Source organism: Teleopsis dalmanni, chromosome X (assembly GCF_002237135.1).
Source record: "Teleopsis dalmanni isolate 2A chromosome X, ASM223713v2, whole genome shotgun sequence".
Taxonomy (NCBI): domain Eukaryota; kingdom Metazoa; phylum Arthropoda; class Insecta; order Diptera; family Diopsidae; genus Teleopsis; species Teleopsis dalmanni.
Genome location: NC_051848.1, coordinates 66,864,840 through 66,892,804, shown reverse-complemented (window position 1 = coordinate 66,892,804; position 27,965 = coordinate 66,864,840). Strand labels below are relative to the sequence as shown.

Here is a 27,965-nt window from a genome sequence, read left to right as displayed (position 1 = left end):
ATTAATAAGAATAATAAAAATAAAAAACGAAATGAGTCTATCACGTATTCTTGTTAAGGACGGCGGATTTGGTACACAAATGACTGTTCACGTTGGTAACGCTGTTGATGGTGATCCACTATGGAGTGCCCGATTTAATGCAACTAAACCAGCTGCTATAATTAATACACATATGGACTTCTTAAGAAGTAAGTAACAAACATTTACTATAATACAGAATTTTAAACCTATTAAATTTCTGCTATCATCAAAATTTTATCTTACAATACCAATCGTACCAGAAAAATACATACTCAATCTCTGTGATTTTTTAGGCATAAACTTTATCTTAAGAATTTTTTGTTTAGACTAAAGATTAAAAAATATGATACTTATTAGCAAATTAAAGATAGGAGATGCAGATCTAATTCGTATTCAGAATGGTTATACCATTAAAAGTAACTTAATTTAGTTTACATGTCTCTATTGAATATATAGCTTGTGCGTAACATTGTATTAGTCCCGTTATCCGGTACTTATACAATATCAATTGGAATGTTAAAGAAATATTAGTTATTGTTGTTAGTTTAGTAACTCAACTTATTTTTTTTATTCAAGTTTTCAAGATATCAGACTTTTAAGCAATAGCAATAGAAAAAGTTATAGCAAAATAGTAATAGTAATAGTAATAGTAATAGTAATAGTAATAGTAATAGTAATAGTAATAGTAATAGTAATAGTATAAGTAATAGTATAGTAATAGTATATAATAAATATAGTAATAGTAAATAATAGTAATAGTAATAGTAAAGTAATATAATTAATAGTAATAGTAATATAATAGTAAGTAATATAATAGGTAATAATAGTAAATAGTAATAGATAAAGAATAGTAATAGTAATAGTAATAGTAATAGTAATAGTAATAGTAATAGTAATAGTAATAGTAATAGTTATAGTAATAGTAATAGTTATAGTTATAGTAATAGTAATAGTAATAGTAATAGTAATAGTAATAGTAATAGTTATAGTAATAGTAATAGTTATAGTTATAGTAATAGTAATAGTAATAGTAATAGTAATAGTAATAGTAATAGTTATAGTAATAGTAATAGTTATAGTTATAGTAATAGTAATAGTAATAGTAATAGTAATAGTAATAGTAATAGTAATAGTAATAGTAATAGTAATAGTAATAGTAATAGTAATAGTAATAGTAATAGTAATAGTAATAGTAATAGTAATAGTAATAGTAATAGTAATAGTAATAGTAATAGTAATAGTAATAGTAATAGTAATAGTAATAGTAATAGTAATAGTAATAGTAATAGTAATAGTAATAGTAATAGTACAAAAGAGAAAGAGAGAGATAAAAAGCGAGAAATAATTAGGAAGAGAAAGACAGAGTGGAAGAAAGAAAATGGGAGAGAGAGGGAGAAATAGAGAGAGAAATAGAGAGAGAGAAATAGAGAGAGAGAGAGAGAGAGAGAAATAGGGAGAGAGAGAAATATGGACAGAGAGAGAGAAATGGAAATAGAGAGAGAGAGAGAGAAATAGAGAGAGAGAGAGAGAAATAGAGAGAGAGAGAGAGAAATAGAGAGAGAGAGAGAAATAGAGAGAGAGAGAGAGAAATAGAGAGAGAGAGAGAGCAATAGAGGGAGAGGAGAGAGAAATATGAGAGAGAGAGAGAGAAAAGAGAGAGAGAGAAATAGGAGAAGAGAGAGAGAGAAAATAGAGGAGAGAGAGAGAGAATAGAGAGAGACAGAGAGAGATAGAGAGAAGAGAGAAGAGAGAAATTGGAGAGAGAGAGAGAGAAATAGAGAGAGAGAGAGAGAGAAATAGAGAGAGAGAGAGAGAGAGAGAGAAATAGAGAGAAATAGAGAGAGAGGGAGAGAAATAGAGAGAGAGGGAGAGAAATAGAGAGGGAGAGAGAAATATAGAGAGAGAGAGTGAGAGAGAAAGATAGATAGAGTGAGAAAGAAAGATAGAGAGAGAGAGAAAGAGCGAGAAAGAGAGGGACAAAGAGAGAGAGAGAGCGAGAATGAGAAGGACAAAGGGAGAGAGAGGGGAAAGAGAAAGAAAGAAGAAAAAACTATATTCAAATGTAGCTTCGTAACAATATTTGAAATGTTATAAGAAGAATTACAAATGTTTTGTGTGTCATTTGGTTGCTATAGATAAAACTTGCTTCTAACACCAAAATCCTGAATAAAAGCAAAAGCGGTGTGAATTTGACATTTTGTTTTCAAGATCAGTTTTTGTCCAGAATTCGGTCAAAAAGGTGTTAGAATCAGTTTTTTTTTTGTAAGTTAAAAAAAAGTTTTGTTGGTAGACAACTTCTAAAAAGAATCTAAAGAGAAAAGAACAAACTAAGACAAGAAATTAAGAAAGAAATAAGAAATATTTGATTTATAGGTAGAATATAAAAAGTATTTTTTAAAAAAAATATTTTTTATTTTTAACTATTGGTAAATCGGTAAATTAGATCGGTATATTGTTACAACAATGAGCCAATTCACCAGATTAACTCCCTCTAATTTTTGATTGTTTGCTTATTTAAATAAACGAAGAGACTGTTGAATGGTGTTTCGCAAACCGTTCGGAAAATCGACACTGAAATGGGTTCATAAATTAATAAATTGGAAAAAATGTATTGAAGTTAGAATGGGATTATGAATACTGAAAAAAAAATAAAAATTCTAAAATGGTCTAAAAACCATTTTTATAGCTACAGTTAAAGTTTATTCCATAGTATATAGCAACGATAAAAAGTTAACGAAGTTTTCTCATTCTTAATGATTTTAACTATAAAATTTGTTAGTTATTTGCCTTAAATAAAACTGTTTTCAAAACATTGTGCGGAATAAATTGTAGAGAATTAACACGACAGACAGTAATTAAGTTGATTGTTGCACTTGTCTTTTCCTCTACCGCAGAGCAGCTGCCAAGGCTGAGTGCGAGTATGTGGCATGCAACACATAAAGCCGGTAATTGCAGCACAACATTTTGTTGGCACCAAAAATATTTAAAAGATTTTATTGTATATTTCGTATATTTGTTCACTGTTCACTGTTCACTGTTCCCTCTTCACTCTACACTCTTCCTCTCTGGTTTATTGGTTTAACGAGTTATGACGAAATATTTACGTAACCGTTATGAATATATATTGCGCTTTTGGCAAATTATGTGCAGACATGAAAACTTAGTGTAATATCCTTACAAGGATGCGCTGAGCGAAAAATTAAACATATGCAAAGTATATACGTATAGTAAAATAAAAGTTGTAGTAGCGTTTGATATTTACGACCGTATTTTAAATTCACGTACATACTTGAATGTTGGAGACACTGGATGAAATCCTAAAGTGCTTTCAGACAGGAAGACAAGAGAATAAATAAGCAACTAAATAAGTCCTTCTAAACAAATGATATTTGCAGTTTATTGAAAAGTGTGACATATGTTTTTCAACATTTTTGGTTTGAAAGAATTAAACTTAATCATTAGAAAAGAATATAGTACGGATAATGGAAGAAATTTAACAACTTTATTATTTATTTTATTTTATTGCTTTGCAGCAAAGTATGATACAAAAAGAATCTAATAAGTTTAGAAGATCAAGACTTAGCCACAATTTGGGTACATTAGGTTATAAATTAACTGAATTACTCTCGCAGTAGTTGCCAATTCCAGACAAGCCAAAATCTTATGAAAAAATGCTTCTCGGTAAGAAAGAAAAACAACTGTTGGTTTTATTCTTCATAACTCCTGCAGTAGTCCAGCTTGTAAACGTTTATTAGTCGTCAAAGGCGTTAGACAACCAGAAGTAGTAATTGCCAAAAACAAAAAAAAAAAAATTTAACTTAATACACCATCAAAGGAAGCAAAACAAAAAGGGAAGTATTGTATAATCGACAATGAAATTCAATGTTCATGAGTTGTAGCGACGACAGCGGAATATAAAAACTGGAGCAATTAAGATCCAACAAATGAATGCTAATAGCTTTTGGCACCACTAGAACACTACATAGATTAACATTTAAACTAAGGAATAGATTATATTGTTATGGTATCAAAAAGAAAACAGGATGACTGTAAAATAATTTCAATATTATATTTATATTTATATGGTTATATGTATAAGAGTTATCATGTCTCTTATGTTATTTTTTATAAGTATGATTTACAACACTCATTAAGAGTGTTTATTGAAAGCTCTCTCTCCTCTGTATGCAAGACGGCACTTTAGTCACTGACTTATCAAACCGCCCCCGTATTAAATTGTATTTAATTTATTACAAGTGTCGAAAACCTGTGCTGCTAATACTTTTTAGAGTCTTATAAATATATAATTTTGGCATATCTTATTATAAATAAATAAAAATAATTAAATACATAAATAAATAATAAATAAAAATTAATAAATAAATAATAAATAAAAATTAATAAATAAATAATAAATAAAAATTAATAAACAAATAAATAATAGTGAATAAAAATAAATAAATAAACAAATAAATAAATAAACAAATAAATAAATCAATAAATAAATAATAAATACTTAACAATAAATACTAAACGATAAATATTATATAAATAAAAAAATATATAAAAAAAAATATATAAAAAAAAAAATAAATAAAACAAAATAAATAAATAAAAAAAAAAAATAAATAAAACAAAAAAATAAATAAAAAAAAAAAATAAATAAAACAAAATAAATAAATAAAAAATATTAAGAAATAAAAAACGAAAATAAATAAAATAAAATAAAAAAATAAAAAATAAATAAAATAAAATAAAAAAATAAAAAATAAATAAAATAAAAAAAAAATTATAAAATAAAAAAAATAAATAAATAAATAAAATAAAAAAAAAAATAAATAAAATAAAATAAAAAAAATATAAATAAATAAAATAAAAAAAATAAATAAAATAAAAAAAAAAAATAAAATAAAAAAAAATAAATAAAATAAAAAAAAATAAATAAAATAAAAAAAAATAAATAAAATAAAGAAAAATAAATAAAATAAAAAAAATAAATAAAATAAAAAAAAATAAATAAAATAAAAAAAAATAAATAAAATAAAAAAAAATAAATAAAATAAAAAACAATAAATAAAATAAAAAAAAATAATTAAAAAATAAAATAAAAATAAATTTCAAACAAAAACTACTCTTACAAATTTTGTCAACAGTACAACTGACATTATCTGCAAAATTATATATATATGTGCATAAAAAATAACGCATTTAATTCTAATTCTAATCCAATAATATTATCTAATTTAATTTTTAGAACCCAGTCAACAAAAAATTTGGGCAATATATACTGCCGCTGCATCAATACGCTTTAGTATAAGATCCAGTTGTGACTTTTCTTCCAAACAGTTTAAAGGACTTATAAAAGTATATAGGTAGTAGTACTGATTTGTCAAAAAAATTAAAGAACTGGAACCAATTTAAATACCGTCAGATTAATATGAAGAATAACTACCAAATCACATAATATCCAAATGGTGTATTACGTTTCAAGAGCTGCATTTTTATTTGGTCTAAGATTGGGCATACCTGAGTAATTTATAAAGATCTACTAACTGGTTCCAAAGCACACATCTGTAATTTATAGGAAAAATCAACAAATGTAGATCACATCTTAAACTACACATTTTAACAAAGATATTTACTTTCAGCAATCTTTATATGGTACACTTCTAAATTATTAAACAATATATTCGAAATAACGAAAATTTAGTTAATTTTATAAAACATTGTTTCGTTAACAAAAACATTTAATCCATAGGTATACTTTTTTAACGTCAAGTCAAAAATCTTCCTAGCGAGATTTGGTATTATAAATTGTATCTAAATTTAATATTAAATTGATTTTTAAAGTCCGTTTTGACGAGAGAAACTTAATTCTTTATATAAACTATTGTTTTTTTAAAAGAAAGGTGTTTCGAACACAACAAAAAAATTTTATTATTTATGAATTATTATAATTGCCGAATACCCATCATCAGTGATCTTCAAATTAATTATTATATTAAATATTAATTTAATGAAAAGTGTATATAGAATCTAGAATCAATCCCGCATTTTATGTTGCTACTTATTCTTTTTTGCCAAAAAAAAATTGTAATGAACTTTACTAGGTGAAACGGAATAATATATATTTAACATAAGAGATAGAAGAATAGTGTTCGCTTTCTACCAACACTATCCCCCCGCTGAATTAATAAAAGTTCTATGTAAATAAACTTTATTTGAAAAGTGAAAACTCGACTATCCAACTGACCTATAAGGGCAAGTAGGTGATTGTCATATTCGTCAATATGGAGAACCAGGTAGAGTTCATGAAGCATGAAATCCGGGTTACGGAAACAACAAATTGTAATATAAAAACGTTTAGAAATTTTTTTACTAAACTGAAGTATTTCAACTTTAACAAACTAAAACATTTTGTTCAGGTCGAAATATTACAAAAATTACTTAGATACATCACTGTATATTTATTTAATGCATCACTTCTGGTTGGTGTCAAATTTATTTAAGTAGACATGAAGCCAATTTTACAGTTTAGTTTAGTAGATTTTGACAATATTTTTTACGTAGTGCTTTAAGCTGTCCAAATATTACGATATTTGATCAGCTCGAGTGAAGCTCCACTCTTAAGTCACTCAAAACGTTCATTGTATGATATTCAGATGACGTCACTATGACAAATCCATATGATTTTTAAAAAGTGACAAACCTTTCAACGGCATATGTCAAAACTTAATTAATATCAAGCAATAGTGGGTTTAATGACACAATTTTTATGGTATATGTATTTTTTAATCTTTTCAAACACTAAATTTCAAATTCAATTTAAATTTCGTAAAATAGGTATGTCATAGTAACAAGCATCAGATATTGTTTTACGGACTTCCGAACAAATTATCAGACTTTACGCCTTTGTAATGCAGAAATTTTACAAAAACAAATACATATATAAAAAGTTTTTGAGTTTCTGAGCATATTAGAATCGTCCTTCAATTAAATGATGCGATATTGAGATATATATTTAAACAATGAAAAGATACACGGGTTAAAAATTCTTCAACTACTGTAAAGCATGATCTATTACTGTGTGCAGTCAAAAGTCAGTATAAACTAAAAATTAAATATAATATATTATAAACAGAACCGATGAGATTAGGTTCAAAAAAATATAAATCGTTTATTATTTTGATTTATTCATAATAGTCTTTATAGCGCAGACAACTCATCATTTAAAATTGCCTTCAGTATGTGGATCGAGGGGTTTTGGATGTTATCAAAATTAGTTGCGTTTATCGTAAATTTTAGTATGAGGAATTAATAGCCAGACGTTGCATAGACGCGATAGATTTTAAATACTTTTTATATTTCACCCCCTTATTAATCGAATGTGATTTTAGCCGGAAGTACTTAACAGTCTGATGGCTGAGATCTCACACCGAAGATTTCAATGCTTTTCACCTACCGCACAAAAAACGAAGATACGCTACATAAATTATATGAATGATGTCTATTTGGTCAAGATCTCACGCAAGAATAAAAGTGCACCATCGTGCAACGAAAAGAACTACTTAGCTTTTGATATTCAGCTAAAACCCATTAAGTTCTGGTCATTGTAGTACTCACAGGTTACAGTTTGTGTTATTTGAATCGAAAAAACGGCCAGTGTTGTTTTGATTTTCCTAATTTCAAAGAGTAAATTGTATTTAGAGAATTTTAAGAGCAGATAATACAAAAGGAATCACACGACTTATATATTGGTTATGATTTGGATGGGTATTAGTTGAGTGACAGTGGATGAGGGATTACAGAGTAAGAGCGGATTGGAGGTGGATCGAAATCAACGTGGGTCTAGATGGAGAAAATCGGCTACTTCAATGGTTTCGGTCTATGTGTCGATTGAACTGAGTTTTGTGTGTGTAGTGAACTGGTTGAACTGCAGTTTGGAGACATATTACCAATAGACGTTACAAGTATGTTAACTGTTTAGCACATGGTTGTATCCTAATTTCAAATTAAACTACAATAGACCACACGTTTGACTACATCGTTTTCCCAGAGAAATGTTAACGGGAGTCTGTTAATAGCATTGTTGCAGGATAACCATGGTCTCGAGGAGAATATTGCATCTATGTGTATGGCTGTAAGTCCACCTGTATATCAACTACCATAATTCAGTCACAGATGTTACTGCACTACTGAATCCAGCACACACTATTTATTGATATTGATTTCATTGATTAAGAAAGAATAAGAAGGTTATCAAGCATTATTTTTTTCTTATTAACTTTAAACAGTTCTTATTGCTGTACTTTGCATTTAAGTGCTAATTGGATATTATATACTAGAAACGATGTCCCCAAAAATATTGTAACTGTTATTTGACTATTACGCGATTTCTCAAATTTGAGCAGGAATAAACGTGCCATTATTTTCCACTTATTAAATATTGTTAACATACTCATTTCTTGTAATTCGAGTATAAATTAATGAAAAAAAAAAAACAAAAAAAAATCTTAAGTTCTGTTCCACAAAGAATCATAAAAATTAATTTTATGAGCTGGCAACGCACATAAGTGATGGTGACATTAAGTTGGCGGTTGGTGTGGTTTTTTCCTGGCATTACTGGCAATGTCAAGACGTAGAAGTCTCTAACAACGACTTTCAGAAAATAAATGCAAAGAAAACAAATGTTAAGTGATTTAGAACAAATTAAGAAATTATCGTCGAACTTTACAAATTACATATTTTGTTGTTACAATTTTTATTGGCTTACGTATAATGATGTAAAATAACATTTACTTTTTAAAGTCACAGTTCGTTTATGGAAAACTTCCTGAAAGTCTGTTCGTGACATCATTTACCATTAAAACAGATTCCACCTACTGCATCATCCAAACATATTACTTGGAAATAATTTCACGCTGTAAAGGTTGCAGATATCGATTTTTTTTATTTCTTACCAAGAATTAATATGGGCTTAAAGAAATAATGTTTGTTGAAAAAATTTTGTACATTCACAGCTACAATATTTTTTAATTTTTTCTAAATTTGTTGACAAAAGCATATCTAGAAGCATTTTCATTTGAGTTACTAAGAATAATAACCTAAATGTTTGACATAATGCCTATTATATTAGGCTATAACGAATATCCATTGTTTTTGGTTCACCTGCAGTTTATTAGTTTCGACACAGTAAAAAAAAAGTACAAGGAAGTAGACCACCAAACCTCGATATTTAGTTATATACTAGATAATGCTTTAAACCCTCTGGTATACTTGGTATAAGCAAATGCAAATTTCATCATCAAAGAATTACTTCTCTTAATTAACCAAGTAAAATTAGATAAAAGCTGGCACATAGCCAGTAAAGAGGCAAAATTCGGAACGGGCTATACTCCTTTCCCACCTGCTTAAAACTTTTGTCATTTTCATTTGTTATTTCGTAAGACAAGTGCTCAATTAAGGACTTGGACAGACATAAGGAATTGACATAGTTAATCCCCAGTTCTTGTTACACGGGGGGAAGTTGATCTGTTTGGGAAATGTTAAGCGGGAGAGTCTATTCAGAACCATGTTGCACGACAACCGTGGTTTCGAAGAGGACACTGCATCAGTGTGGAGTGTTATAACTCCACGTTTTAGAAAATGGTAATTTTCTTTTACTAGCAAATTGTTGATGTAAAACAAGATTTATACAACTTTGAATTTATTTTATTTAACATATATTGTAACTTGTATAAAGCTTTATTATAGTGCCTTTTCAGTTCCAACTAATGGACTTTTCAATCTCCTATGTATCTTGAAGATTAAAAAGTCCACCAGGATATATTTAATATGTTTTTTCGTATTTTAATACGAAAAAACATATCGACTAAAGCCGATATATTGAAGATTATATAAAAATCATAGTAAAATAATTAAAATTGTTTTTGTCTTAATTTTTATTTTTAACAATAAAAAAAAATTGACCAATTAGCCTGTGAAAACACTTTACTAAAAAATTATTTGGTCATAAAATAATAAATGTTAACAATTTATAATGTTTTCCAAATAAACTTATTATACGATGTGAATAGATATATAGTACATTTTTAAATATAATATAAAAACAATGTTGTAATATGATAAAATAAAAAATATAGTAATATGTTATAATAAAAAAAATTAAAAATAACATAATAAGAAAATTTGAAATATAATATAAAAAATATAGCTCAAAACTATAAAAATAAAATATAATAAAAAATATAGCAATATAATATAATAAAAAATATTGAAATATAATAAAATAAAAAATATAGAAATATAAAATAATAAGAAATATAGAAATATAATATAATAAAAAATATAGTATAATATAATAAAAATCTAGTGATATAATATGATAACATGTATAGTAATATAATATAATAAACACTATAGTACTATGACATAATATAATATAATAAATAATATAATATAATAAAAAAAAATATTAAAATATAATAAAATAAAAAATAAAGAAATATAAAATAATAAGAAATATAGAAATATAATATAATAAAAAATATAGTATAATATAATAAAAATCTAGTGATATAATATGATAACATGTATAGTAATATAATATAATAAACACTATAGTACTATGACATAATATAATATAATAAATAATATAATATAATAAAAAAAAATATTAAAATATAATAAAATAAAAAATAAAGAAATATAAAATAATAAGAAATATAGAAATATAATATAATAAAAAATATAGTATAATATAATAAAAATCTAGTGATATAATATGATTACATGTATAGTAATATAATATAATAAACACTATAGTACTATGATATAATAAAAATTATTGAATTTCTTTCTTTATATACGTATGCAGTATGTTCCCAATACTTCGAAGAATTAAGTTTTATTTATTATTATTTATATTATTATTTATTATTAATTATTTATATTATTAATTTTATTTGATTCAATAACGTAGGAAGTTAATTGTTGGATTCCCAAATTATGTTAATTTTCATATAAAGTAAGCAGATACATCAAAAAATAGTACTCACCGGGAAATTCTTGTGGTATTAGTACACCTTTTTTTAGATTAGCAGCACTTGTCTTAGAGTTGTGACCATGAAAAATTTGACGATCACGCACCAATCGGTATAACACGAATAATTCCTCATTCTCTTGTTCACTACTGCATTGTTTAAGAGCAGCCTTGCCACGTTTTGCACTACCACTGCTGCCGGTGGTATTATTTGAAGATGAAGTACCAGTAGTACCACTGTTTTTACCAACATTTCCACCAGCTGAGGAGCTCGAAGTTACGGTTGATGAACCGTTTGACGAAGATGATTGCAAAGTTTCATCAGAAAATTTGGTTTTGTACGTTAGTATCGCAACACGTGGCAAAGAGAAGCGCTCCAAAAAAATATCTGCAGGCAATGGCTCGTTCTGTGACTTGAAGAAAGTGCAATGATGTATAAATTGAAAAGTTTCATGATAAGTGTATTTTATCAAGATAAATACTTACAACATTGCCGTATTTTGATGACTTGCTATCACCTAAAGCACAATCACCATATTTATCTGCTGCTCGCGCTCGTCGCTGCAGTCGTTGTTGTAATTCGATTTCATTACGTCGTGCAAGACGTGCATTTTCAAAATCCGCCACTGAGAACATATTTGAGCTCGTGTCGTGTGAGTTGTAACGTCGCAATTTTGGTTTACGTACTTCTACATAGGAGAGCCCTATAGGAGCTCCACTACCAGTGGCTGGAAAAGAATTTTTAGAAAAAAAATTTGGATGTAATTAAGTGTGAAATGAAAGTAAAATAGTAAAAAAAAAAACTGTGTCAATATCTGTAAACTAACCATTCACAGTTTTACTGAGTGCAAAGTGACCAGCGCTGCTGCTGTTTTGTCTGCCACTGTGTGCATGCCCTATAGCACCAGTGTTGCCATTGCTGGACATTAAGAATAGAACCGGGTTGCCGTTAGAGTTATTGATACCGTTGTTCGCAGCACCACTACTTCCGTTGTGTGCTTTACTAATGCCTTGTGGTGGCTGCTGAGCAGCGACTGGTAATGAACTGCTTGCGCTGGTGTCGTTTACTGGTTGTGGTGCACTATTAGCAGTCGTAGAACCTCGAAGTAAAACAGTAGAACAAATTAAAGAAAAAATTGCGAAACGAACCAATACTTGAAAATAAAGTGTGATGACATAAATTACTTTAACTTTTAATCATATGATGTGTGAGGGAAGAGATGACGTTTTCAACTTTTTATAGAACGTAAGAAATGAAATAAATAAAATTCGTTCATAGCAATAAAAAAAAAATATTAGCTAATCGTTGTAAAAATTTCTTCAGAACTCTGAAAGATGTGTTTAATGTGGACAATTTAATTCGTCCAAATTTAAACTTAGCACTTTCAGGTATTTAAATTCTATTTGTTTACGGTTTGCTTTAGGAAATAATGGAAATTTAATCGATTATGTTTGCATTAAAGTACTTGTGCTTTCATATCAAATATAATTTAAAAGCATACACTTAAGCTAGATTTCGAACACTTTATTTTTAATACGCTTTACAACTGGTACCACAAACACCATAGGTAAAACCATGTGAATATATTCCATGGTTTTAGTGAGGGCAGTGCTACCTCTTCTGTTTAAGCTGTGAATATACGCTGTTTTATTCCCACACAAGAGCTTAGTTATTTGTAATTTGAAACAACTTTTAAAGTACACAAAAAAAAAACCAAAAAAAAAATAATTTAATGGATAAATTTATCATTTTCATACAGTTTTTTATGTTGAAATGTTTATATAGTGATTTTTGAAAGAAATTTTCAAGTTGAGCAGCACATTTCCTCATTAATGCTAACAATATCAAGGTTTCTGTTAATATTCTTATTTTACGTTTGTATCCTCTAATGTGATTTGTTTTATAACTTCCTGTATGTTGCTCATAGCAAAACTCCTAAAACTACTCTTAAACACATTTCTTAAAGCCTATCCCGAGATTTCAAAAGGATCATGAAGGCGCTGTGTTACATTAGATCGACGAACTTACATAAATAAATAACACTGAATCGAGAGCGACAAGATACTATAAAATTTTTACATCAAAGAGTCGACTCTTTCTTTCCTGAAGACAATCTCAAATATTACTGGTAGGTATGGGATTGATCTCGCAGTTATAAATAAAAAACTAACTGCCATACTGTCGGTACCTCATAGATCTGAAATTGCATCTTTCCATTATCATGATTTAGTTTATGTATAAGCACACCGCAAGAAATTTGTATACCTATATAAACAGCAAAACTCTCCATACAGTTACATTATTTAATTGTTCAGAAAATTTTAAGGAAACTATTTGAACACATTAAGATTATGTATGCGATGTATTAACCTACTCAGTGGCAGATCCAACGTAACTTTAGTTTGGTCTCATACGGAAACTTCTGTTCCAATCCCTGTCACTGCTAGTCACAACCGTAGGTTGAGTTGCAAACATTTTCTGCGACAAGCAAATAGGGAGTGAATTCATACTTTTTCAGCAGGCAGGTCAAGAGATACTTGGCGATTTCACTCAAAATTTTAAACCTCTCACTTCGTACACAAAAACAAATCAGAAGTATCTAGGTTCATATCTTTCTAACAGGGCACTCAACTTTAGAACAGCATGCGGACAAGCTTGGCTTACTCTGTATCTCTACCGACACTCGTAGAAAAGACATTAGTACACCTGTTGGATCTTTGTCCAGAACCAGACTTAAGCTATTGGTTTCCTATTCTTCAATATACTCGGCAATATATTCAGCATAAACGTTGGCCAGATTCTTGAATTTATAGATACTTACGGTTGGCTCCAGGATGATCATTGTCGAGGAATTGTGGAATCAAAACGGCGTTTTAGTTTATTAAGGAGAACCCATTCCTTTCTCCACTTCACCTAACCTAACCTATTTTAACACATTTTTAGGACTTGTTTTAAGTTGTTATAGCATATTAAACAAAGATAGTTAATTAGTTTTACTTAAAAGTCTTGTTGACTTCGCATTATTTATTAAATGTTCATATATTTATCGCAGTGTATTTTTGTAATATAGTCACCAAAACCTGTCCAACTAGATTTTTGTTAATTTCTGCTAGACTTGGATACCAAACTCAGACACGCAATTAAGAAAATTTAGGGTGCTACGGTTATCAATTCGAAATTCACATTAACAACACACACACACACATTACATTGTGTATAAAAGAAAACAAATTTGCAATAACAACGATGTTGTATTCTGTACTTACAAAACTTAAGAACAAAATTAATTTCATGGAACGAAGCAAAATAGTAAACTATTTGTTGTAAAGAAATTATTGAAAATCGAAACTTTCCAAGTTAATAGCAAGTTAACTATTTGTGTAAAGAGGTGAATTAGAGAGTATATATTCAATGTTTGATTTACGTAATACTTAACTTTAATAAATAATGCTGAGGATTTTGGTTAATTAATTTAGTACTTGGTTAGAGAATATAAGGGTCAAGAAGCTGGCTTGTAATACAACTGTGCATTCTCTAAAACCATTAACACAAGAAAACTTAACTGCGAAAAATGAAATTCTGACTGAAAATCAAATAATTAAACCTTAGCTACCTTATGACAGTATTACATATGGCAATGCTGCGTCATCCAACATTAGAAAACTTTAAACTTATTAGACTATTGTACTAAGACGTATGCTAACAGCTCCATAGTATATCCGAAATAAAGATATACAGAAAGAGTTAAGAGTCGAGAGTCTGCAAAAAGTATATCAGAGACATAGTGCAGAAATTGTTCGATTCCGTGGATGCGTACACTAATTCAGAGTTCAATACTCTTAAATGCAATATATATTCCATTAGGAAGATATGCTGGGCTTCAAAGTATGCTTCTATAAAATCGTCTGAAAAACTTATTATTAAAATTTAATGGAGCTTTTACTACAGTGGATCATCTACGGGTTCACAGACACTATTGAGTAAAAGTGCTTTAGACACTAACTGGCGTTTTATCAAGTAAAGAGGAAATGCAATTTAATTCCTTATTTTTTTTTTGAGTGATTTTGATAGCATATATTAAAGCATAAGCTATATATACATCTTATATATGTTCAGACAACAATAGGTGTTACCTACAATGATTACATGAATTGAATATATGTTTCAAATTGCAAACATATATGAAGACAGAAATAAATACATAGATATTGCAAGGCTTTATGCAAATAATGTAGGTAAAGCTTCGGTATGAAGTAGAAACATTTTTCAATTAAATTAAAAGTTTCAATTTTGCAAAATTTGAGTTTATATCTAAAAAAAATCGAATAAAAGAGTTTATAATTATAAACTCAGAATATATAAAAGAAATTCTACTTCAAATAGACAAAGGAATAATTTGTAAAAAAACTTTTATGTATAAGAATTAAGTAAATTCTTGGACTGATTGTGTGAGATATGACCAAATATCTATCATAAGCGATTTTTTAAACATTTATAGATGTTATTGTCCTTATTAAATTTATAGACTCCAAGTGTATGTACCTTCGTTCCTGTACTCGAATATTTGTAGAAAACTATAAGAAATTAGAGAATTAGAGAATGAATCCCAACCATCCATTTTTGTAGACGAGCTTTGAATGAATTTGGACTCAATTTGGCAAATATATCGAAATCATATACATATATGATTTAATGATTTCATATATCATATATCGAAATCATCATATGAAATATTTAAAATAAAAATGTTTGTAAGCTAAACTCATCTAAATTCAGTAACAATTAATCATTTAAGTGACAAATATATTAACGAATTTATTCCGACAAATAATCAAAGCTCGTTCTCAAAAAATTGATGTATTTGCGTTTAAATAAAGAGAGTAGAACTGTTTTAAAAGGACTTTACACAGTTTTATTTTAATCTAGTGTATCTCATTTTAATCTCATACACAATAGAATAGATACACAATAGAAGAAATTCATTAAAAAACGGAAGATATAAAGCATTTCCTGTATTAAAAGCATCTAAAAAAAGTAATAAGCATCTAAACAATAAGTTGGCGAGTGAATGACAAATAGCCTAGGAATTTTCAACTAATGTGTCGTTAAATATTTTCTAAGATTAGAAATTAATTGAAAAAATCCACATAAAAGTTGAAGCTGTTAGTATATCAATATAATTAGTCAGTCTCATTTAGACTGTCTAGACCACAGCTTCCTCTTAATTACCAATATACTATAATTAAAAGATTTCTGACTCACTTTTCTTGTTTGGTAACGTCGTACAGTGTTATAGAATTTATACGAAGCCGATCGAAATTCAGTATATTCTGAACCAGTAGAGTTAATTCAATTAATTTAATCATCGAAATAACACTGAACAATATCTGAACAGTAATAAAACTAGTCAGTTGCAATCAAAGTCTCAGCACGTTTTCTAGTTCTAGATGTTTCAAAAACCAGTCAGTTTCGACTCAGAAGATCTTATGTAAGTTTCTGAGATGTGTCTTTCTATATAGAAGGCCATCACTTCCGTTCGATTCTGAATAAATTTTAAACTTAATTCTGTTATATAATTTGAAATCTTCTCAGTACCCATTATATTGACATCTTATTTCGTTATAGCTTTATAAAAGACAGATTTGGATTACTTGTGCTATAGTCGAATATGTAATATTGGAGATCGTAAACTTTTCAAAAATGTTAATATCCTGAAAATGATTTTCATTTTGGCAGAGAATTTCTTCAAATTACTGCTTTGGTAGCAAAATGAACTTTCCATTATGCGTTCATAAGAAGATGATAACATGAGAAATTTAGATTTTTCAAGATCTCAAGTATATTGTATTTAGTCGACAAACTATCCTTTGAGTGCTAACTAGTTTTGAAATTTTACTCTCTATGTGACAATTATTATATCCCACATCGATAACTTCTTAAACTAATATCGGTTTGACAGTTGTGTTATGGAAATAGTAGACCATTTGAAAGTATCTTTATTGTTTGCTTGGAGGTGTAAATTGTCTATATTAATATTTCTATCCAATTTTCTATTTTCTATCCAATTAAAATGAGTTCATTTGCAAAATCAGAGAATTTCAATATGTAGTGAAACAGTAGGACGTTCGTTCATCATTCGATTATAGGTACAAGGTACAATAATTGAGTAAATATTGTTCGTAAGATAAAAAAATATCAATATATGAAAAATGAATAAAAATTTTACGATATGAGCGTTTCTGAAAAAAATAACCCTGTATGTTTATTTAAATATAAATAAACATGTGACAACTTATTTCTGCACCTACAGAAATCACCACCAGTAAATAACTATATGTCTCTTTATTCTGGTGATTGATTTGTTCCATTGATATTAAACTATAAAGAAATTGATATGTAAGCAAAGAATTTCGAAAAATATCTTATATATACAAAAATAACAGTAGAAACGTAAACAATGATAAAGTCAAAGCAAAACTCAAATTCATGGAAAAAACGAATAAACAAAACAAAACCGAATTCGGAAGAACAACACTAAAGATTTAAATGATTAGAATTTTAGCCAAATAAGGTTATCTTGTTCATGAAAATGAAATTAAAATTAAAAAATTTAAATATTTTTATACTTATAAACACCACAAATCATTGCATATGACCAAAACACATCTAAAAGTGACGTTTATATATCCATATTATTTGCTAATAGAGTTGAACTTGTCGGGAACCTTAATATCCAAATATTTACCTTTTTAGAATTAACAACTAGAATTTAAAACTTAATTTCAATTTAAATAAATTAAAACTAATTAGAAAAATGTTTATAATATTTAAAATAATTTAATGCAACGGGATTAATAATTGAAAATATTTTTTGAAAGATTGCAACTAAAATTTAGATTTGAGACTTTGGCAGAATTTAAAGTTAAGCTTAAAACCTTTTCAATAGCAGTTCTCAGCAGTATATAATAAAAAATTAAATCAATTTCAAACACTTTAGAAACCTGCTCATTATATATACATATGTATATAGTATAGAAAACTCTACTTGGGTTCTTATGGTTCTTTGGGCGCTATATATCATCCATTTTAAGGATTTATTTTAACAAAGTTGGAGACTTGTATGCTTTAGAGCACATAAAGTGGCAAATATAAAGATAGATGCTTATTTCTGAAAACTAAAATCATCATTCATCATTTACATGAATACTTCGTCTTTAACTAGTTACTAGAAGGGTTTACGTTGTGTCCTTATTGTAATCAAAATTACAGCATTTATTTATTTATTTATGATTTATGATATTGTAACATAATGTAGCATAATTTCTCTTTATATATTTAATCCATTTCTAGATTGAACTAAAAGTGCGTATTTTAAGAGATGCCAAAAAGAACTTGGAAGCTTAAAGTTGGAACAGATGGGAAATCAAAACCAATGTCTAATTGAACGCAATCTAGCTTAGATAGAGAAACAAGGTGGAGCAGGTGAAGAGGACAGATGAATTCAAAAAAGATTACCCAACTTGGATATTTCTCAGATTAATTAAACTTAAAAAGAAAAACAATTATAAGAATAAACAATCAAGACAAAAAATTATCTTGAATATAACAAAGCAAGTTGGTACCTATTTATTTTTTTTAAAATTGAAAAAAATTAAGTATTAAAATTTAACTGCATATTTGAACAATTTAAAATAATAAACATGCACCTTAGTACACAATAGAGCGAGCTGATCACAGTGCATAAAGGCTTAAGCCTAACCCATAAACCGTTACCAAACATGTACCCTATAGTTTTGATTTCAGTCTTTATGATCTTTTTTTTTGTTCTCACCCATAAAAATAAACTGACTGGACAACGACAACAAGACCATAAAAATCCATTTAAGTAATTAAACCACCTTATGCTTTTGAGATAAATCGAAAATCGGTATAGAAAGCGTTGAAAATTTACTGCGATTGTAAACAAAAATGCTTAGACCATCGAAAAAATTTTGGAAAATAATAAAACCATTTTTAATGTTAATTTCTTGTTTATGTCAAATAAATTTGTAGCTCATAACCGAAATAAAGAACTCAATATCGTATATCAATTATATTTCGACATAACAGTTAATATTAGATTAAGTAATATAACAATAACTTATACTGATGTGTTAGAATTTAATTGATTTCGATCAAGTCAATGGTTTTCGTAAACGACTGAGTCTGTGTCATTCGACATCGAAATTCGAATCTTGCGAAAGACTCCCTGTCAAGTAACGTCAAGTAAAATAGTTTTAAGTTATACTAATATGTTAAAATTAATAAAATTTGGATGAATTCTTTACATTTCATAAATGGCTGAGTGCACATCACTTGACATCGAAAATAATTGTTGCCAAGGGTGAAGTCCTCAAGATAACAAATAAAGCTTCGTAATTAATTCTATATTCATGCTGCTTATATTTTTGTAATAGTTAAGTTTACATTCTGGTATTGAGTTCATAAGCAAGAATTTAAATTTTGAAAAATTTAAATAAATTAGAAATTATTACAGCAATTTTCTTCCTCTTGTTTTTCGAAAAATAATAATAAGCATATACATCTGTATACATATCGTACACCCTCTTCAAAAGAGACACAGCGCGAAATTCGTCAATTTTGAGTTAATAGTTAATGTATGGAACTTGCTTATAGTTTACCTGTCTACTAACACGCAAATTCCAATTTGTTTTTATTATTGTAAATTGTTGAAAAAAAACAGTTATCTCGTTTTTTGTTAGGAATGACACTACGTTGCAAAACATTTTTTGCATTTTCAGAAAATTGACGAATTTCGAGTTGTGCATCAATTGAAGAGGGTGAGCGATATATAGACTGCACTTTGTAAAAACAAAATACGTGGTTACTCGTTGAAGCTGTAAAAATAAGTAATAGTGCAAAATGTAAAGGGATCGTTTTTATTTCTAGTAGGGGAATAGTCTCCTTAATTTTTTTTGTATTAAAGGAATTCTCTGTTCTTGTTGTTGTTATTGTACCCAGCAGAGATCTATAAACTAGATAGCATAAAAGCAATTAGAAAATCTTATACATGGGTTAGCATGTGTGGAGAGGTGAAGCCTCCACATATTTTGGTTTAAAGATTAAAATACTCAAGTGTAGTTAAGAAATATTTGATTTAAAAAATATGGTTTATAAAACAGATGCTATTTTAGATGTATATTTTCTTGTATTTCTATACTGTTCCATTTAATGTATCTAAAAACAAAATTTAAGGTACACTCACTCTAATTCAAGGTACACCTATCCTCACCTACTGAACAACAAATTTCTGTTTTGCTATAGAAAACAGACTACAGTGACTATAATCAAGATCTTGTTTATCGAAATCACTGTTTTGATTTTTATAGTGAATTGCTGACTTTTATAATATGCAAATAGTTACCATACTATATAATTATAAACATTTTAATTTTAAACTTTGAATTTTTATCTGACCATACAGCTGTTTCGAACATTGTCAAATATTGAGCATCCGCGGTCTTAGGAAGTATTTTATAGATTCAATTGTTCGTAAATAAATTTTTTTAAACTGTAAGTACTAGAGTATACTTGTGTTTTGTCAAATTTGAAAAGCAGACTTACGATTTTAAGTTTACTCATTTTGTTGCTTTTGTTAAATATTTAGCAAAACCCATTAATCTGTTTTCAAATTATTTAGATTTTTCATCATATGACATATAAAAATTTTAATCTTTTGATTTTAGTTCAACAATACAAGTTTATTGAACAATAATAACAGTAGATCTCTCTCTTTATAATTTTTATTTAGCATTGTACGCTTGTGCTAAAATTGTTTTTTTAAATTGGGTAAATAGCAAAATGTTGAGTACATTTTGTGTGATTACCATTTCTAAAAACTGGGAACAATTCAAATTTATTAATTTAGCTTATCAACATGCCCCGCAGCTGGTTAATTTACTAAAATTTTATATATTAACATTTCAAACAAATTATTTAACACACATTTAATACTTTATCATTTTAGCAATTTAGCACGTGTTTAGCATAGATAATAAGAAACGTGAACGTGAAAATGCATACATTCTAACTCGTTATAGATCGTAGCATTGTTTTACAACAGGTTAAAATGTGCATAACCCATTGGGAGCCTTAGTATGTTTCACTAAATGGAATTGAGAGCTTAAAACTTAGAGTTCTAATAGAACTTTGTCAGTGAGAGAAATGACTATTTATAGTGTAAATAAGAATACATTATAATTAATAGACATTTTTCAACATACTTTTTGGTAGTTAGTATTGCAGTGTTTTTAATGCTATGACACGGTTGGTTGGCAATGCAATGCAGTATACATATTTATGTTAAGTTTTATTAATTTTAAATTATAATTACCAATTTCTTTTATAACAAGATTATTATTATTTCAAATTAATAAAAAAAAATTAATCTTAATAAATTTTTTATTTTAATTTTGCACAAATTTTAAAATTTCTCTAACACCATTGAGTTGATTTTTATTTCACTATCGTTTGATTGTTTTTTTTTTTTTTAATTTTTTTGTTGTATTTATGATGCACTAATGTAGTTATTTTCACAACTTAACAAAAAAAAAAAAAATAGGAAGTGTATTTATTGTATTCTCACTGTTTCAAATTATTTATTTAATTTTATTAAATTTAATATACTTTTGCAAAAGTCCACAATATTAATTAAAATATAAGATTATTTTTAAAATTTATGAGTCAAGAACCGATTGATATTATAAACTTCGCATATAAGCAACCGGCGTCTTTTTTCGTATTAATATTGCGTGATTACAAAGCGAATCGCTTATCCTCAGCGTACACAAACCGACCGCCTGACAACACACCTCTCTTGTGAGTAGCACCGCTAGCCAAGAAACAGCGTACAGCGTCTTACGCGTAAATACCACTGTAGCAGAATATGAACGACCGGTGACTGCATGCACATTCAAAACATACACCCTCGCTCTTCTAACACTGAACACTTTATCTATGTGCAATAATTTGACACTAAAACTTTTAACATTTTTTGAGTACAGAATCACTTCAATGCATATTAACGTTTCAATGTTTTTGTTTTTGTTTTTGTTTTTAGTTTTATTTTATTTGGGTTTTGTTTGGCGTTATTTTGTTGTTGTTGTTGAAACATTTATTATTTACACTGAAATTAATATTGTGCAAATGGTTAATTATGTGTTGTTTTTGCTTTTTGCGTTTTTTTTTTGTTTTGGTTTTGCTTTTATTATTTCTTATGCATTCAAAAACTGAAGTTAATGACTAATTATTATTGTTAATTGCGCAATATTATGTCACTTTCGTTTCAAGTACCGTAGTTAAAATATTTATTGCATTTGTCATCGTTTTTTAATGTTTCATCAGCACTTTTTTCAATTTTTAATTTTACATAGTATAATTAAAATAATTTTTAATTTTTAATATGTATATGTGTATTGATAATATTGGAAACAAAGCTATTCACACTTTTGTTGTATACAAACAAAATAACTTCCCTAAACTTTGATCACTACCCCTGTATTAATGTTTAAATTATGCTGTCGTGCTGCATTTGGCTTGATCAACATAAGCCAGCGCACATTGAAGTTGTTGTTGTTGTTGTTGTTTTCGATGTTTTTTCTTATTTCTTTTGTTAATGGTATGTTTTGTGGTTAGTTGTGTTTTTCGTTTTTGATTTACTTACTATTTCCATTGAATGTTGCTGGTTGTGTTGCTGTTGTTGGTGTTGTCAAATTTGACGTTGTTGTCGTTGTTGTTGTTGGTAGTGTTGGTGGTGGTGGTGTTGCCATGTGTGGACCGCTGCTGATTAACCAATTGGTCAAATGACGTTGACGTTCAAATTCGATGCTTGTGCGTTGCATTTCTACCAATTTAAAGGAATCTGTCATATTAAAACAAAGCGACAGAGAGAGAGTTCTGTTTGGCAGTTTTCTGCCTGCTTTGTGCACTGTTCGCGTGTGTTCTATCACTGCTTCGTGCTTTGTAATATAAATCGTTGATAGCGCGTCTGATGCAACTTCAACTATTTCACATGAACTTTCATATTGCAACTGTCAAAATAACGTATGACAAATCGCAAAACAAAACAAAACAAAACCAGAGCCAAAGCCAAAGCCAAACCAAACCGAACCGAACCGCCAAATGCAACTGTCAGGCAGCGACGACTCACTACGTTTGAAGAGGCGAGCTTGTGAGCTGCAAAGAAACGTATATAAAAATAAAGAAAAAACTTTATTACTGAAAGAGTAAAAACAGCAAAATAAAAATATAATAGTAAAAAAAAATGCTGAGCATATATATCTTTGTTTTTTGTTTTTGTTTTTGTTTTTGATTTTATTTATTTATTTATATATTATTATATGTATACGTTGATATCTGTGTGAATATACATACATATATACACATCCATACATGTTTATATGTTCACAAGTGTTGAATAAATTAAAAATTTGCCATAACGTATGATGACAACGGCGATATGAGTCGTATTGTACGCGATTCCCCCAAACACCCGCACAAAACAATGTAGCTGTAGCTGAGCGAATGCCCACAACGTAATCCAAGCTTAAGGTAAACTTAACTGCCGCAAAGTGGCTGCAAAAGTGCGATAATCGTAATGTGACTACTTCAGCATGCTTCACTGCTTCGCCTATCTGCCCGATTCTCTTGCTCGCTTGGTTACTTGATTAATTTTTGTCAGTCTGTCAGTTTGTTTTTATGGGCTATTTGGATTTTTTTTCTTTATTATGTTTAAATTGGTATTTTTTTCTATTTCATGAAAAATTTAAGCATTTAGGAGACGTGCTCTCGCTGTTCCAAAAAAAAAAGTGTAAATTATGTACAGAATTTCTTATGCCTAACTGTGTGGTATCGTCGAATAAGAAAACAAATCAAAAAATTATTGAAAAAAATGAATCATAAATAAATCAAACAACAGACGAAGCGAAGGGGAAGTCCAAATATTGACATTACTTAAACACCTTTACGGCTCAAGTACGGTAGCACAAAAAGTAAACAAACCGCAAATGAATCAGATTTATACATACATACGTAGCTATGTAAGTGAATACATACATGCATATGTGTGCTTGTACAGTTACTAGGCGGCAATAAACATAGAACGCAACAAAAGTGCTGTAGCAAATTGTTCACCTTACGTTCATTAATTTCGACTTTCATGAACAAGTGGCATCATAATGATTAGATCCTTATTCGCACAGTTTGTCTCGAATTTAGTTTCAGAATAAATAATAACTTGATGACGGGTCTTAGTAATGTTTTCCAATCGGTCTCCAGTTGCAGTGATTTTTTCTCGTCTATATAACCAATGTAAGACTTTACAATTTCGAAGTTAGATATCTAAAGAATTAAGCTATATCAATATATATATGTATAATATAATGAAAAAAGATCCATACACATACATACAGTCCGTTTCAATTGAATAGCACACTTCGTTTTGGCATTATTATTTGCTTATCTATCAAGGATCTCATGACTTTGTTGTGATAATTATTGTGGTTTTGTTTTTATCTCCTTATGTAGTCTCTTCAAAAAAAAAATTAGAGCTATAGAAATGTACCGATATAGTTTTCCGTTATTTTCTTTTAAATTTGCATCAATAGCTAGTACTTTTTTCGTTTCATTTGCATAGCACATTTGGGTTCGAATTTCATTTATGAGTAAAAAGTCATCACAATATTAATTTTTTTTAATTTATTTATGAATTTTAAATGCAGTGAATGCATGAAGAACAGGTCAAAATAAAAAGCTTCATTGATTCTCACCTGTCAGCGCCAAAAAAATAAAAAAAAAAAATTAGAAGAAGCAGAAAAGTTATATACAATTTTATTCAAAATATTCTTTATAATGGAAAAAATATAAAAGGCCGCGTAAAAAGCATCCTCAGCTATGAAGATAAGTGGGCTTTTTTGTGGCAAGCTTTGAATTCGCATGATTCAGTTAATAAGATTAGGTTGAAAGCTGGTGGCAATGCAAGCAAAACTACCGTATGGCGTGTTATTTCGAATGCCTAACATCTAAAATAGTTGAAATTAAAAAAAAACACCACTTAACCCTATACGTAAAGATATTCGGTTGACGTTTTCCCGTGTCAACATGTCATGGAGCAACGAGTGGAATCGCATTGTTTTTTCGCGACAGTCGAGTAGGCGGAGTTATGGTTTAGGGAGCCATATCTTACTATGGCACTCCAATCCTTAAACACAACTATGAACGCAAAATCGTACCAAGGAGTTTTAGAAAAGGCTTTTCGTCAATTGAAGAATCTCTTTGGACAATTGTCGCGGACTTTCCAACAAGACAACACCCCAATATATACTGTCCGTGTTGTAAAATCGTTTATCAAGTCCAGAAATGTTGCGATTCTGAACTGGCTACCATACTCGCCGGATCTTAACATAATTGAAAATGTTTTGGGGATGGCTGGCCAGAAATTTTATGAATGTGGAAAACAATTTTTAACAAAAACTGAACTAATTGCAGCAATTCAGCGAGCATGGGTATCAATTTCCCTTAATTATATTAAAATTTTGTGTAATTCATTCCCGATAGGATTTATGAGATTTTATTAACCAAGGGAGGTTCAACCCATTACTAAAATGATAAATATTAACAAATTAATCCTATTAATTTGTGCTACTCAATTGAAACGGAATTTATATGCTATTTATATACTTATTTAGTTTCTAATCCTTTAATTTAAAAATTAATGAACAAATTCAAGTTTTTTTAATTTTATAATAAGATTATTAATTACACCACCCATAAAAACTAAAAACAAATTGTTTTCTTTCATTGGTTTAGAAGATATAAGGAAAAAAAATTAAATGTGTGAAGTGTGCTATTCAAGTGAAACGGAGTGTATGTGAGCGCATACGATACTACATCTGCGTCTTTTTCTAGTAATGATTTCTAGATATTCGTTTCTATAAAACATATTTACACATCCATTTCGTCATGAGCCTTGTGCTGCCACAGTATAACATTGTTTATATCCAGACTTTACGTACCAACAACGCCTAAAGGCACCACTGTCCCAAGTTCAAATAAAAGTCAACTAACCTAAAAAGTCTATAAATTAAGCCAAGTTCCTTTCTTTACAATACGATAGCTCTGCCATGTTGGTAAGAAAAAGGGTCCAAAAGATTTCAAATGTTGTCCTAGCCAGTAATGGATATTAATATATAAGGTGGAGTACAGTTTTCTTCAAATCCTCAGAGTCTCAATCAGTTGAAGCAGCTGACTGGTACATTTCTTGTAATTTCAACTCTTTTTTGAACAATTAAGATTCAATCATAATTACGAATGTCGACTTTTTGTAAGGAATCGGATATTCCTTACATGGGCAACATCAAGAATAAAATTAAGATTGTTTGTATGGTCTAAATAGGCAATAACAGAAAAAACTGCAAATTGAATCATTATTAATAGAGTATCTTAATATTTTTGTTGGTTTACATACTTATTTTTAATTGTACATATTAATATTATTATAGTGATTTTGATGGATCAGTTGAGAAATATTAAAAGTTTTTTTAATGAATATATTTTCGGTGGCGATTTTTTTTTCATATCCTAAGTAATATTAGAAGTAATTTGTTTTTTAAAATTTAATAACTGTTTTCTGTTTTTTCGAACAGTAATGAACTACAACAACAATAATTCATTTTTATATTATTTTAATTAATTGAATTTTTGGCTGACCATACAGCTGTTTCGAGTGTTGCCAAATACCCATTATCAGTGGTCTTGGAAATAATTCTTGTATTTAATTATTCGTGAATAATGTTTCTTTGAGATTGCAAGTACCTAATAAAAAAAAATATTTTCTACAATATCAAAATTGACAAATTATGTAGAAGTGGATATAAATACTAATTATTAGACCCAAACTTTCTTTTAAATACTATTATGTTGAAAAGATTTGAGTTCAAATATTATTCGAAGTAATTTGAATTTTCGACCAGCTCGAATATTTGAAATTTTCAATAGAAATTTTCGAAATCGTGTGTACTCGAATTGCTCTGGCCGAATACTCTGAAGCAGTAGTCTCCACTTATCACAACTGATAATTTGTGTAGTGTCAAACAAGGTAGGCTCGAATTACGCAAATTTCTGTTCTCTATGAGTGTGTTTAGATTGAGAACGTGATTTGGTAATACTGAAGGTCATTGCTATTTCGTAATTCTTTGTAAGCAATATAATAAACCGACACCATTGTAGTATGTTTGAATATGTTGCTATAAAAGAAATGGCCTTGAGCGATACAAGAGTTAACTGAATAAGCGAGCGAGCGAGTGAGCGAGCGGTAAGATAAGTGTGAGATGCAAAAGAATTCAAGATTGATATGCAAACATGTTTGCGCAGTGATCAATGATTGCTGCCATGTTGGAATTGCAGAGTGCATTCAAAAGGCACCATTTACAGTTAAATGAATTTCGTTTCCCTTTTATGTACAAACATTTGTATGTATGTATTTATGATAAAATATATGATTTGAACAACGAATATTTTGCTAATAAACTTTTGTTTATTACATAAATATTTTATAATATGTATACACATTATTTACTGTACATACACATAATATTACAAATATGCATATTAATTAAGATTTATTAATAATTAAGATTTGTTCATAATTTAGATGTATAACATTACGTATGTATGTATGTACATACTATGCATGTGTCTGTAATTTAAAGAGAATTTAAAAATTTTTACTTATACGATTAATTCTAGAGAATTTTCTACATTTAATTTAAATTAATTTAATTTTAAATCTTTCAATTGTGTTTAAATGTTTTTAAATCAAATTGATGTAAATTGAAATTAGTTTGA

General features: G+C 28.4%; 1 protein-coding gene across 3 annotated transcripts in view; it reads right to left on the bottom strand.

Annotated features, from left to right (window-relative positions):
• LOC119662503 overlaps positions 1-23,292 on the bottom strand; it is a 48,916-nt gene extending 25,624 nt beyond the window's left edge. For 2 of the 3 annotated variants that reach the window (XR_005250790.1, XM_038072133.1), the window contains exons 1-4: positions 22,786-23,292; positions 11,890-12,162; positions 11,549-11,790; positions 11,079-11,475 (exon numbers count right to left, since the gene is read on the bottom strand). Coding sequence is in view for 2 of the 3 variants with exons in the window: in XM_038072133.1 (XP_037928061.1) it covers positions 11,079-11,475; positions 11,549-11,790; positions 11,890-12,162; positions 22,786-22,990 (1,117 nt within the window). In the remaining variant the exon portion in view is untranslated. The remainder of the gene's footprint in view (positions 1-11,078; positions 11,476-11,548; positions 11,791-11,889; positions 12,163-22,785) is intronic. The other variant, XM_038072134.1, reaches the window with a different exon arrangement.
• Between the last annotated feature and the right edge of the window lie 4,673 nt (positions 23,293-27,965).